This window comes from Pseudophryne corroboree, chromosome 5 (genome assembly GCF_028390025.1).
Source record: "Pseudophryne corroboree isolate aPseCor3 chromosome 5, aPseCor3.hap2, whole genome shotgun sequence".
In the NCBI taxonomy this organism is placed as follows: domain Eukaryota; kingdom Metazoa; phylum Chordata; class Amphibia; order Anura; family Myobatrachidae; genus Pseudophryne; species Pseudophryne corroboree.
The window spans coordinates 359,967,447-359,983,010 of record NC_086448.1 but is presented as its reverse complement, the minus strand read 5'-3'; the positions used below and the strand labels follow the sequence as shown (position 1 = coordinate 359,983,010).

Sequence of the window (15,564 nt, the reverse complement as noted above, 5' to 3'; positions counted from 1 at the left end):
CTGCTCATGATCACTACAGATCCTGATAGCACGCAGAAACTGCGAGTAGGGCAGGCCAAACTTCAGGGGTCTAGGATGAAAACTCTGTGCATGGAGCAATGTATTTCTATCAGTCAACTTGCTGTATAATTCAGTATTAACTTTACCATGTTTAATGGTAACTTTGACATCCAAATAATTGACTGTATCAGGACTGATGTCGTACGTGAATTTAACTGGATGATCTGATCCGTTGTGCTCTTTCAATAACTTAACCAGGGCATCCTGTCCCCCTGACCAGATAATAAACAGATCGATATATCTTACATAAAAATAGATATGATCATTAAAGAGGTAATTGTTGAAAAATATGTCTTGTTCGACCATAAACATATATGCGTTTGTGTACGATGGGGCAACACTGGACCCCATCGCACATCCTGACGTTTGCAAATAAAATTTCCCATCAAAGAGAAAAAAATTGCACGTCAACCATTTCTAACAATTCCAAAAAAAAATTCAACATCAGGACCTTTGTACAGAGCATTACCAGTAATCAACTTTTTAACAGCCAATAAGCCCTGCTCATTAGGAATCACAGTGTAAAGGCTAGAGATGTCAATGCTACTCAACAAGCTACCAGATTTAATGTCACCTAATGACTAACTTATTAAGAAACATAGTAGTATCCAGCAGATATCTTGGATGGTTAATTATACAAGGCTGAAGTAATGCGTCAAGGTACGTAGATACCTTCTGAAATAAGCCACCTCGGGCAGAAATAATGGGTCTTCCGGGGGGGTGTCTATTACACTCTTGTGGATTTTAGGCAATGAATAAAGAACCGGTACCACTGGTGATTCAGTAATTAATGCCAACATCAACTCACTGGTAATAACACCCGCATCCACAGCAATTTGGAGTGTATCTCTTAATCGTTTACAAAAGATCTTAGTGGGATCCCCCTTAAGTAATCTGTATACATTATGATCACCTAACTGACGCTCCAACTCAGCCTTGTATGCTCCAATATCTTGTATCACGATAGCCCCTCCTTTATCAGCGGGGCGTATCGTGATATCAGTATATGATGAAAGATCCCGTAAAGCATCATACTCATCCTTAGTCATGTTATTAGCCACAAATTTATTATGTTTAGCTGCTATGGTATCAGGCAAAACAGCGCTATTCACAGAACTGTCCAGCATGCGACTAAAGGTCTTAATAGCAGCACTATTAAAAACTGGATCAAATCTGGATCTTCTCTGTAATTTCTTCAACTGGGACAGTAACTCTTGCTGTCCTTGAGAAGTAGAGCTAGCTTTAGACCCTCTAAAGTGTTCATGCAATTTCAATTTTCTATTTAAGCTATACTTTTCTATTTCCCATTGCATGGAATTGAAGCGTACAGTGGGAACAAAGGAGAGTCCTTTCGACAAAACCCGGGTTTCAGTTGGTGTAAGGGGATGTGAGGAGAGATTAAACACCATCTCTCCTCCCCCGTAGTGGCGGGCGTCCTCTTGCCACGGCCTCGTTCTTTTGCATTGGCCGCCCCTCCTCGTCTATCTCCTCCTCTGCCGCCTCCATGGCGGGTCCGTGTCCCTAAAGGGGATCTCGTTCCTCGTGTTTGACCTTCACTCGGTCCATCAATATCACTATAAGATGTTCCTTCTTGTGATGAATCAGACTGCCATAGTTTATCTTTGCTTCATGTGCTGTTTGGGGACTATTTTTTTAAGTGCCATCCTGTCTGACACTGCAGTGCCACTCCAAGATGGGCCAGGTGTTTATGCGGCCCACTTGGGTCGCTTAGCTTAGTCATCCAGCGACCTCAGTGCAAATTTTAGGACTAAAAATAATATTGTGAGGTGTTTAGAATAGACTGGAAATGAGTGGAAATTATGGTTATTGAGGTTAATACTATAGGATCAAAATTACCCCCAAATTCTATGATTTAAGCTGTTTTTAAGGTTTTAAAAAAAAAAAATAACACCTGAATCCAAAACGCACCCGAATCCGACAAAAATTCGAAAGGGAGGTTTTGCCAACATGCGTCCGAATCCAAAACACGACCGCGGAACCGAATCCAAAACCAAAACCCGAAAAATGCCCGCTGCACATCTCTACTTCAAACACATGCACTTTATGTAATAAAAGTTAAGGGTTTTCCCCACTCTTCTCTTTTCTGTCTCATTCTATTTCTCCAGTCTCACCTTATCCCTCCAGTATCCCTCCAAATAGTCTTGTTTTCCTCAACAACCATGATTAAAGTCCTACCCTCCATCTCCCCTATTATCATCCTTTATTTCTATGAAACCACAACGGTTCCACAGCACCTAACAAAACCTTGGGGGACAGGATGTAGTTATGTGACCGGGGTCAGGAGACCGCCAGTCACAAAACTTCCCCCTACATCCTGCCCCCTGAAAATCCCGATGGTCAGCATGCCAACCAACAGGGACTATTCCCACTTGTGGGTTTCCTTTGCCGGCATTCTGTGATACGAGCGGAAGTATGCTGACTGGCAGTCTCCTCACGGTAACTCATAACCAACTCTTGGGGGAAACCTACTTTTAGGTGGAAGAGAAGAGGAAGTGGAGTCATGAGAGGAGATGGAAGGAAAGGTCAGAGAGGTAGGACAGCCTGGAGATGGCAGAATCACATAGGGAGCAAAAGATTTGCAGGAGGAGAGGGTGGTCCAGTGTCAAAAACAGCAGAGGTCAAAGAGAATGAGCAAAGAGCAGTGACCCATGGATTTGGCAGCAAGGGAGTCATCACTGAAACTGCTCTTATGGAAGTAAACAGAGTGGAGAGTACTGAAATGAGTCAAGAGAAAAGGAGGGGGGTTCTGCACTAGTCAAAGAATTGTATACATTTTTACTTGTGGTTGGTGTTACCATTTTGCCCCCTTTTTCTACATACTCACTTCCCTTTAATGTCCACCCCCTTCCCCCTTCCTGTCCTACCCCTTATCTAGTTCTCCGCATTCCATACCTCTCTTCACCAGTATTTATATATATATGTGCACACCCACTCCCCATCTTTCCTCTCTCCCCCTCTTCCCTTGTGTTGATTTTGTTCCTTTGTAGATTGATTTGTCAATTCAGAGATAATATCGATATTAGTTCAAGACCCTGAACTCTGTAAAGCTGCACCAGGCACCGGTGGAAGAGTTCCACTGCATTTTATGGGACCATAGGAAGGGGCTCAGTGCTGGAAACCCAGAAGGCCATACAGAATAAAGAACAGAGATTAGGAGGTGGGTCAGGTCTGCCATGCTTCGCTAGATGGGCTGTAGGTAGGGAAAGGTGGGACACATCCTATAGGATGTCTGTCCTGCAGCACTAAGTTCTCCAGGCTGTGCATGGGAGGAGATGGCTGCCTATTGTTGGAGACTTGAGCACTAGCTAGACATGTGCCCCCTTACACACACTAAGCCCTAGACAGACTTCCTAGACCTAATCTGTAAACATAGGTTCCTTATTTGCCATCCAATACAGCATCTTCACAATAAAGCAATTGATAGGAAATAAAATGTATATAAATTGTAGTTTTTTTCCTTCGAAACATATTACCTTCCACAATCTTTTCATCTTCACCTTGATCAAAACTGACATCAGGTGTATCCACTCGAATAATTGATTTGTTCAGCAGTCTGAAAGCTTCTTTTACATGCTTTGGTTGAACCTAAAGCATTTAACATCCACTGATAAATATGATGTTTCAAATAATGTCCTGAATTAATGGTAGATACTGAGGCCAGGGACAAGATAAAGGTTTTGAACAATATTGTATGCAATTAGATAATACAAAATCAACCAACTGGTCTAAATAAATGCATTTATACATGTCTCATATGGTTCAATTGATTATGTAAAATATTTGTTGTGTAACCTCTTACAATCCCACAACTAAATATCTGCTACTACAATTAGGATTGCTACAGCATTAGGACAGTACCTAGAAGGGGGTGCTTCACACATTTACACACGCAGCACCAGTAAATTTACGTAAATAGGTTTGGCTACTTAGTACAACACTCACAAGGATGTACTTCTTAAATGCCATTAAAGAGACTGAAAAAGAAAACAAGAGAAAAAAATAAAAAGAAAAGAAAAAGAAAAGAAAAGAAACCAGGCTCAGGTACAGTAAAAACAGCAGCAGCAAAACAGCTTAAATTGGCTCCCTGCAAGCTAGTAATTGTGTACTTCTCAGTTTGTTTGAACATAAAAGGGTTTGTAGTTAGATTGTACATTATATTCATTTTATACATTTAGAGATTTACAACTTTTTTTTTTTTTTTTTTTAGGGATAGTAGCTTAAAACTGCAATTTCCAGTGTAAAGGGACAAGTTGGAAATATACAAAGGCATAAAAATCCAATCTTAATAAAGTGTTAAATTTACAGTGTAACCAATTTATCTGGCTGTTGATATAAATATACATCTTTTCTCTTATAAAACAGGCACAATGGGACAAAGAGGACTATAAGATATGTAGATACTGTAATCCTTCGCTTGAGATACCATAATGGGGCAATTTAATTATTTTTAATAGAAAAAAAAAATAGCATGAGGCAAGTTGAGTGGATTTGTAATTCACTCACCTCGTCTGAGCAGTGCATGCGAGCCATGCTTTCAGATAACCTGATCATACTTTCAAGCTGTCTGACGGTGATTCTCCATGCAGATTTTGTTACTCCACTTCCATCCCGCTGTCTAAGTCGACGGTATTGCTCAACCATGAATTCTTCTGCTTCCTTGGTAATCTTTTTATATAGACAAAAAACAATTACTGACCAGGCACTGATAATATAATATAGGAGAAATAAATACATTTTACAAAAGTGAATGTAACTAAATTGGATATTAAAACTATTAGGGCTGCACATTCTGAATGTGAGTGTGCAAAAAACTATAAAAAGACTGGTAGAAATGCACATATATAAATTGAAGTACAGTATAATATGGCAGAACCGATTGAAAACACAAAAGAATAACAGCTTGTTATATGACAGAAGCTGTTTGGTTATTTATCTCTCTACACGATCTTTTCCCAAGCTTTAAAAAAAGAGCCACAGTGGGTATAGCTATAGATAGAGCATTCTTTTTGCTTGAATGTTCACCTTACAAGCAATTGCGATGGGCTACGATGCAGAGGCTGCTGCTTTTTTTCATGCCAGGATCCATTGTGCTTTGTATACACATACACTCTATCACATACACTCTATCACATACACTCTATCACATACACTATCACATACACTCTATCACATACACTCTATCACATACACTCTATCACATACACTCTATCACATACACTCTATCACATACACTCTATCACATACACTCTATCACATACACTCTATCACATACACTCTATCACATACACTCTATCACATACACTCTATCACATACACTCTATCACATACACTCTATCACATACACTCTATCACATACACTCTATCACATACACTCTATCACATACACTCTATCACATACACTCTATCACATACACTCTATCACATACACTATCACATACACTATCACATACACTATCACATACACTCTATCACATACACTATCACATACAGATATACCAGTGTCTCAAATCAAATTAGTCAGTGCAGTCTAGTGAAGTGGTTTTGTGACATTGCATTGCAATTAAGTAACTCAAGCGAAAAGGAGGCTAAACGGCTAACCATGTCTGGTGTGAGAGGTTGTATGGAGGTAAGTGCCAAGACAGATTATCCGGATTTCAGAGTAACAGCTGCCAGAACCTTACTAAACCAGGCTGGGGAGATCAACAAAAAATATCCCAATTGACTTCAGGGTAATCCAAGTAGGGGGGTCAAGAAACAAGGTAATACCTTTGATTGATAAAGCCTCTGGAAATTAGGTGAAACCTAAGAGTATGGTGGTATGGTTATCTTGCATTCAAATAAGGTCATCCTTGCTAGGAGATCATATCATACAACTTATTAAGAACCTAGCAATCTGGTGGACCATTATGCAACAAGTAGCATCTATCCTTGTGTATCAATGCCTATTTCCCTATAGATTGTAAGCTTGCGAGCAAGGCCTTCCTACCTCTATGTCTGTCTTTGCCCAGTTTTGTTCTATAACAGTTCTAATTGTAAAGCGCAACGGAATATGCTGTGCTATATAAGAAACTGCTAATAAATAAATAAATAAATCCCTTAACCAAAATTAACCTGGGATTCAAGGTTTATTTCTGAAGTATTAATTAGAACAGTCAAAAAATCAAATAAAGCATGTATTAAATAAAATAAGAAACACACACATTATTATATATATATATATATATATATATATATATATATCCAAATAATGAGGCGGCACTCAGAGACTGGAACAAGTGATTTTTAGTGAGAAGACTGCATCACAGCATCAACGTTTCGGGGCCTGTCACCCCTTCGTCAGGATAAACACACAGTGCAATAAACAACAATTTATAGAGACTCACCCCTGGCGTCCTCCCCATGTCTGGCTCCCGCCGGCCGCGCCATTCCGGGCCCGTTCGTCCGCCCACTGAGAGTGACCACTTCCGCCGGAAGTGGCGTCATATGGTGACGTCCGGGTCCCGGGCCGCGTAACCACGGCAACCCTGTGAACACAATGACGTTATATTTAAAAACAGCAATACCACTGTTTTAGTCAGAAAGTGCGATCGGTCGTGCTAGTATAAAATGACACCATATCGTGTCACTAATGTTACTATAAAAACTAGAATCTACTGATATAAAAAACATCAAACTCTGTGTGCACGCAGTGCCGACAATATCACACGTGAAAAAACACGCACTCGTGTGCGACTCTATAGTGTTATTTCATTATATATATGTTGGTCACAAAGGACCATAGTGTTATACCTAAAAAACATGGCCTTATATGGGCTACTAAATTAATAATATAAATATTTAAATATGTGCATATAGATCACACCTGCTAACCCCGCAGTGGTATTGACACATAACAATAACTACCCACCCTTCAAACATTTAAAAACATAACAAGTGCAGGGGTGATGGACCCCTGCACTTGTTATGTTTTTAAATGTTTGAAGGGTGGGTAGTTATTGTTATGTGTCAATACCACTGCGGGGTTAGCAGGTGTGATCTATATGCACATATTTAAATATTTATATTATTAATTTAGTAGCCCATATAAGGCCATGTTTTTTAGGTATAACACTATGGTCCTTTGTGACCAACATATATATAATGAAATAACACTATAGAGTCGCACACGAGTGCGTGTTTTTTCACGTGTGATATTGTCGGCACTGCGTGCACACAGAGTTTGATGTTTTTTATATCAGTAGATTCTAGTTTTTATAGTAACATTAGTGACACGATATGGTGTCATTTTATACTAGCACGACCGATCGCACTTTCTGACTAAAACAGTGGTATTGCTGTTTTTAAATATAACGTCATTGTGTTCACAGGGTTGCCGTGGTTACGCGGCCCGGGACCCGGACGTCACCATATGACGCCACTTCCGGCGGAAGTGGTCACTCTCAGTGGGCGGACGAACGGGCCCGGAATGGCGCGGCCGGCGGGAGCCAGACATGGGGAGGACGCCAGGGGTGAGTCTCTATAAATTGTTGTTTATTGCACTGTGTGTTTATCCTGACGAAGGGGTGACAGGCCCCGAAACGTTGATGCTGTGATGCAGTCTTCTCACTAAAAATCACTTGTTCCAGTCTCTGAGTGCCGCCTCATTATTTGGATATAGATACAGGGGATTGCTACCCCAGTGGAGGGCACCAGAGCAAGAGAGCCCAGTGGGCGAACCGAGTGCCGGCGAATGGTGTGGAAATATTCGGCTACAGCACTTACTGCAAGGTACTGTGCCACGCAGGGCACCGGTCAGTTACTATTACTGATCCTCATTTCTCAGGAACTCTGTCCATGTTTTTTTTGTTTTTTTGTTATTTGCACTTTTGCACTTTTTGGATCAGCACTTTACTCTGCACGAAGTAATATTGAATAATGCAAATATATGCATAGATGTGAACGATGGCTGCATCTCAGAGAGGAGATGATGATTCCACCACATTTCTACTACAATGTGACACATATGACACCCTAAGTTTTTCAGACTTGGAGGCTGAGGGCATATTGACCAAAGAATCTGCCTTTGGGGACAGTCCAGCAACTACAAATGATGATGCTTTTCGCGAGTTGTTCAAACTTAAAAAGCGGGAGGTAGATTATCTCTACCATAGCCGCACGCTATCAGACTACTACCGTGCGAAACACATCCCGAGGGGATTTCGGATACATAATGCCCCGACGATCGGCCGATACAACATTAATTTTTGCAAAAGATGGATATCAGTGCTAAACAAGTGCTCCATGGACTTGCTCCTCCTGGTGATAGAGGAGGCGACCAGGGAATATACGGTCACTAAAGAGAAAATTAGCAAGTATAAGATGGAACAGAGCACAGCTTTTGCAGCCGATCTAACGAGGATGACGAAGCTGGACGAACAAGTAGAACAATATCGGGTCGAGTTACTGAAATTTAAAAGAGAAAAATTGCTCAAAGTTCAACAGGATTATGCACAACATCGTGTGTACACATGGCTGGGCAATACAGGTGGCCAAACCTCAGGAAACCGAGCTCCCAGATTCCGCCCAAGATATCAGTCTGCACGCCAAGGCACCACCTCTGCCAGTGACTCTGATGATCCGGGAAACCGACGGGCCAACCAGGGCAGGGGGCAGGCACAAGCGACCCCTTTAGGGGCAGGGACTCGGGCAGTGCCAGCGGCTCGAGATGCAGACGCACTAGAAGGGGCGGACAAACAAACCGGCAGAAGAAGGGGGAGGCCCCCAAGAGCAGTGAGAAGGACTTAATTTTCAATTTGTCCTCTAGCCCCCTCTCCCCGGCTGAGGTAAGTGTACTGGAAAAGGGTCTTACGTTTGTACCGACAAACAAACCCAATCAATTTCAATGGAAAGTAGATTCTTTTAAACTACACCGATCACTTAAATTGAAAGAATTCTTTGAGAAACAGCCTAAACAAGATCCTGTGAGCAATGTCCCACCGAGAATTAGGAAACTGGGTCCCCACTCCCGCTTTGATCCCCTATCCACCAATCCAACCCTAAAAACGTTTAGCAGACTGCTAGAACAGGCTGGCACCGAAGAGCCACCCCACGTGTTTAACAACCTCACGAAGGAGGAAAACACCGCCTTGAAAAAATTGAGTACAAGACAGGACATCATTATTAGGGGGGCGGACAAGGGGGGTTCAGTGGTGGTTCAGGACATTGGGGACTATGTGGCAGAATGCAACAGACTGCTTAGTGATACGGGGACTTAAGGGGGGTACTCACGGAGCGATATTCTAAGCAATCTGACTAGATTGCTTAGAATATCGGCAGGATCGCTCCGTGTGTAGCCCCCTCGGCGATAGCGATGCGCGGCCCCGCACATCGCTATCGCCGCTGCTAGATTGGCCTGCATGCAGGCCAATCTAGCGGGTCGCTCACTTCACCCGCTGGGTGAAGTGAGCGGCCCCCCCGTCTCCCCCCGCACGCTCAGCACAGATCGCGCTGTGCTGAGCGGCAGGAGAGATGTGTGCTGAGCGGTTCGCTCAGCACGCATCTCTCCTTGATCGGCCCGTGAGTACTGGGCTTTATTGCACACTGGGGAAAGATCCCACTCAGGCTTACAAAAAGGAATTGGTTGATCTGTTAAAAAAGGCAGGTGAACAGGGGCTATTGTCCAGCAATGTCATTTTAAAATTAACCACAGATCACCCGGTAGTACCAATTTTCTACACTTTGCCCAAAGTTCACAAAGATGCACAGAGACCCCCTGGGAGACCGATTATTTCGGCCCGGGGGTCACTGTGCGAACCAGTGGCAATTTTCCTGGATGCCTATCTTCAGCCGTGCATCCAACATACATTTTCACATCTGAAAGATTCTAATGAATTGTTAAGACATTTCCTAAGGGTAGAGAAAGTACCAGCTGATTTGCTTATGGCAACAATGGATGTAACGAGCCTCTACACCTGCATCCCCCATGAAGGAGGTGTGCAGGCTGTGAGGAGACTTCTGACAGGAAATCCACACTATACAGGACCCGATGTAGAATTGTTTATTCAATTGTTGGAGTTCACCCTTGCGCACAACTATTTTCTGTTTGGGGACAAGTTCTTCAGACAGACAACAGGGTGCGCAATGGGATCGGCTGTGGCGCCAGCGTTCGCCAACACCTATATGTGGGATGTTGAAAAAAGTTTATTCTATGAAAATCCGGTAATCTCCAGGGATATTTTCCTATATTACCGGTACATAGATGATTTACTTATGTTCTGGACTGGAAGTGAACAGTCACTCCAGGACATTATCATGGAACAGAACAGGTCCCTCAGTCCCATCAAATTAACCCTAAAATGCAGCCACACACATATTGAGTTTTTAGACATCTCAATTACCATATCCAACGGGGAGATTATTACTAATCTCTTTACTAAACCTACTGACAGGAACACCATCTTGAGCTTTAATAGTTTTCATCCCACCCCGTCCATCTGTGGGTTACCTTATTCACAGTTTTTAAGGGTGTGCAGAATCACCAGCCGAGCCGAGGATGTTGAGAATCAATTGAATCTCATGGAACAAAAATTTTTACAGAGGGGATATCCTTTACCTCTAGTAAAAGCAGCACGTGCTAAGGCGGCAGCACAAGACAGAGTTATGTTACTTACTAATGTGAATCCCACAGATAAGAAAGATAGACTCCCGTGGGTCAATACATACAACACCAATAGCCGGCACACTAGTAAAAAGGCTAAGACACTATGGCCAATGGTAGCCTCAGATCCCGATTTAAAATGCTTTAGAAACACCAGAATCATGCCCAGCTATAGGAGGGGCAAAAACATTAAGGATCTTGTGGTTAAAACCGATTTCAGCAAATTTAAAAAGAAAGCCCCGCAACATTTTTTGACAAGAGCCAACGGCTGCTATAAGTGCATTGGTTGCACAACTTGCAGCTATATGTCCACAAGTGATGTCATTGGACATCCACACTCGGCCAAGAAGTTTACGATCAATTGGCCGCTGTCATGTCATTCAAAATTTGTGGTGTATGTAATTATGTGTCCTTGTGGACTCTATTACGTTGGCAAAACGGAATGTCAATTTAAGGTCAGGATGGCACAGCACAGACAGGCAATCAGGGCGGCCATCAATACCGGAGTAAGCGATCAACCTGTTGCTCGCCATTTTGCTGAATCCAAACACAACATGGCCACTCTTAGGTACCGAGTAATTGACCATACACCGGAGTCAATTAGGGGAGGAAATAGAGCCCTCAAATTGCTCCAACTAGAATCCAGATGGATTTTTAGGTTGGATACCATCCGACCTAAAGGGTTAAATGAATCATTAGGCCTTAATAATTTTCTATAGGTAAAGAACATCCTGGAAAGGGAGGGACAAGATGGCATTAGAGTCTTTAAAGCTGTTGGATTATAGGGAGAAAAATGCTCAGAGATTATATGAAATTTTCTGCTTCTGTGTGGAGTTTATATGTGCGGTCATAATAATTGTACTGTGGGGTGTAATGAATACGTACCTGTGGTCACATAGGGTAAGAGGGGGTGATGGACCCCTGCACTTGTTATGTTTTTAAATGTTTGAAGGGTGGGTAGTTATTGTTATGTGTCAATACCACTGCGGGGTTAGCAGGTGTGATCTATATGCACATATTTAAATATTTATATTATTAATTTAGTAGCCCATATAAGGCCATGTTTTTTAGGTATAACACTATGGTCCTTTGTGACCAACATATATATAATGAAATAACACTATAGAGTCGCACACGAGTGCGTGTTTTTTCACGTGTGATATTGTCGGCACTGCGTGCACACAGAGTTTGATGTTTTTTATATCAGTAGATTCTAGTTTTTATAGTAACACGATATGGTGTCATTTTATACTAGCACGACCGATCGCACTTTCTGACTAAAACAGTGGTATTGCTGTTTTTAAATATAACGTCATTGTGTTCACAGGGTTGCCGTGGTTACGCGGCCCGGGACCCGGACGTCACCATATGACGCCACTTCCGGCGGAAGTGGTCACTCTCAGTGGGCGGACGAACGGGCCCGGAATGGCGCGGCCGGCGGGAGCCAGACATGGGGAGGACGCCAGGGGTGAGTCTCTATAAATTGTTGTTTATTGCACTGTGTGTTTATCCTGACGAAGGGGTGACAGGCCCCGAAACGTTGATGCTGTGATGCAGTCTTCTCACTAAAAATCACTTGTTCCAGTCTCTGAGTGCCGCCTCATTATTTGGATATAGATACAGGGGATTGCTACCCCAGTGGAGGGCACCAGAGCAAGAGAGCCCAGTGGGCGAACCGAGTGCCGGCGAATTGTGTGGATATATATATATATATATATATATATATATATATATATATATATATATATTCAATGTTCAAGTGTTCAAATGAATTCCAGCAGGACTTGATTACGGTTCCAACCTGGGATTGTTGAATGAAGCTTGAGCCACAAAAAAAAAAAAAAAAATCAGACTCAACTGGGTATTCACCTGAAAGATACCCTCACACCAGAGTAGACACCCAAAATATGACACACAAGGCCTTTTATTAATAGAATATCTGAAATTTAATGACATTTAATATACATTTTTTAAATATAAAACTGTAGATCTTCCATCATAAGGAAGGTGTTTTAATATGAAACCAACGCTACATGAGAACACATGTAATCGATCACCACCAATCACCCTAAAGTGTGAGCTCAGGAGTGGGAGTTCTTTAGTGTAAACTTGATTCACTAGGCAGTACTATCAGAGACTGCTTTACGGGAACTGTGCTGTGGTCTGATAGTGTACCTCCTAATATGGAGCGCCTGCATTGACACGTTGCCAGGCAACAGTGGCTGATGAGTGCGTTCCAGACCTCATCCTGAGCTCCACATAACGCACTTCCAATCTTCGCAATCCTACAATGCTGATAGCTGTGTTTACTGTAATCTGCTTATAGCGGTGATGCTTACAGGTATTACAAACATGTAATGCACTTTATAAATACTTCTTTGCTATGCCTTTATGCTGCTGACAGTATTGCTCACTAGTTAGGTATAAACGCAATGTGTTTTACACATGAAGTATAGGGGTGGTGCTTATAAATCAACTTACTTGTGGTGCCATTGGTCTCTGTATGGTAATATATGAGGGATCAGGGGCAATCAGCAGTTATCGTGACATAAATTAACAATTAAGCTGCACTATTTTTTATTTATTACCAGTTATTTATATAGTGCACACATATTCCGCAGCGCTTTACAGAGAGAATATTTGGCCATTCACATCAGTCCCTGCCCCAGTGGAGCTTACAATCTATATTCCCTATCACATTAAGAATGCCAAATTGATTTCTCACAAATATTTAAAATGCCCGCTCTAATATATATTGTAAATGCCTGCACATCTTATTACCAAATCCCATAAATGTGCACTGTACATCGCACAACACTGCATCCCATAAGAGAAAACAATACACCCACACATTATCTGAGTTCCAAAGCTCATTGATGTATATATTTGTTATTAAAAAGGATATGGATTCAATATATATTACAAAATACAGTATACCTATATTTACAACTCATACAGTAAGCAGTTAATACATAGTAACATACAATTACATACAATTTCAGTTACATGCCAGCGATACAATTACCATTCCCTCCAATGTAGCATATTTCTCCCTCTCTCTGTAAATAAATACAGAAACTGATCTGCCAGCAAGTCCATCATCGTCTGAGACCAAAAAGCAAGTCCCTTCCTGTGTGGTCAGCAGAGTATTAACTAGTTTCTGGGGGAGGGGTTCATGATGAGTCACCAATTCTTTTGTATATGGTAATCAGATTCAGCCTTGAAGACATCCAAAGGGCTGGCCTGAGTTCCATGTCCTCTACCTCTAAGAATATCTATTGTTCTAATAAGAGCGATTTTAGCTTTTATACATGTAATCATAATTCCGTGTTGCAATGTACTACAACTTAATAACAAGTATCAAATTAATCTACACATTAAGCTGGTTGCTTCAATAGTAAACATGACAGGTCTATCTGGTTCCGTTCAAATACACATACATGACACCACTTCATTACATATACAATTCTAAATCATCATGTCTGGCGTTTGATATTATTATAATTATGTACTGTATTAAATAAGTGTTGAATCCATCTCTGTGGCATGTCCGTGTAAATGCGTGTGTTACCATATATTGCTGTGCTCGCTGCACGTGTTTGCAAGTATAGCAACTTAAGTGTGTAGTTTGTATGTTCTCTCCATGTAATATTTTTGACTTTGACAGTCCACCCTTTGGTAGTAAACAATAACTGCCATCAACTATTAACCTAAGAAAAAAATATTTCATACCATAATCGGTGACCTAGACACAAGTATGTATGCATTTCGCAAATCAGACACTTGACTATATTTGGGGAAGACAGGGAGGAGGACGAGACATCCTCTATATGTACTTGGCGGTCACAGGACCACTGGTTGGGTGTGGGACAACGTTCATCCTATAGAGTATGCTGGGACAGTGCTTTGGCCTATAATGTCTGATTTGCGACGAACATTTCACACATACATGTACCTACGTCTTTGTACACTGATGTTTGGATTTGATTGAGGTTCTGCTGGGTAGGTGAAAAAGACACAAATCTTGACAGTGACATATAAAATTTTCATGATCTACATATTCCTATCATTTTCTGAACATTGTTTCCATTTCTGGAACGTATGCTAATTCTGTTTAATCATTGGACAAATAACAAACCTTCGGAGTCCGGGGAGAGCCACTCATAAACCTTTCTTCCACATATGTTAGTGAGCTCTTTATCTGCAATGTGTGAATAGCCATTGTCTGGCTGTTCCCGATTACCTTTGAACTCCATAACTACTAGACCTTTGATTTTTCTCTGATTTTAACAAACTGATCGGCTAATCCTGGGATCCTATAAGGAAATCACTCCTTCCTACAGAACCAGTTCCAGTCCCACACTCGACTCCTCATAAAAAAAACCTCGCAAAAATAGAATATCCTGAAAGAAAATGTTTGTCAGCGGGAAAGAGAGAAAAGAGAAATAGAACAAAACAACTCTTGTTCATAACAAATCAATTACAATGACTGGTCTTTCTGCAGTCCTTTAGTACGCTCAGGTAGTGTCCAACAGGGCCGCCTCTCAGTCTTCATGGAACAGAGTCTCTGGTGATACAAGGTTCTCTTTGCCTTGCTCTTTGGACACACAATTCACTTGGAACACACAGATCACTTTGCTCTCCACCTTGCTCTTTGAACACACAGTTCACTTGGAACACACTGACTCGATGAATGTGAGCAATAAACTACTTTGTCACGAGTTCTCTCCGGGTCAGCGACCTTCTTGCAGTGGGACGAGTGGACCCAAGTCTCTCTTTCGGCTACCTTTAGTGCTGTCAACAGATCTTGGTATGGTCCTTCCCACCTGTCTATTAGGCAACCTGAG

General features: G+C 41.7%; 1 protein-coding gene across 2 annotated transcripts in view; it reads right to left on the bottom strand.

Annotated features, from left to right (window-relative positions):
* LOC134927747 (maternal DNA replication licensing factor mcm6) overlaps window positions 1–15,564 on the bottom strand; it is a 186,417-nt gene that overhangs the window by 39,394 nt on the left and 131,459 nt on the right. For both annotated transcript variants that reach the window (XM_063922651.1, XM_063922652.1), the window contains exons 13-14: window positions 4,585–4,746; window positions 3,555–3,666 (exon numbers count right to left, since the gene is read on the bottom strand). In XM_063922651.1, the coding sequence (XP_063778721.1) occupies window positions 3,555–3,666; window positions 4,585–4,746 (274 nt within the window). The remainder of the gene's footprint in view (window positions 1–3,554; window positions 3,667–4,584; window positions 4,747–15,564) is intronic.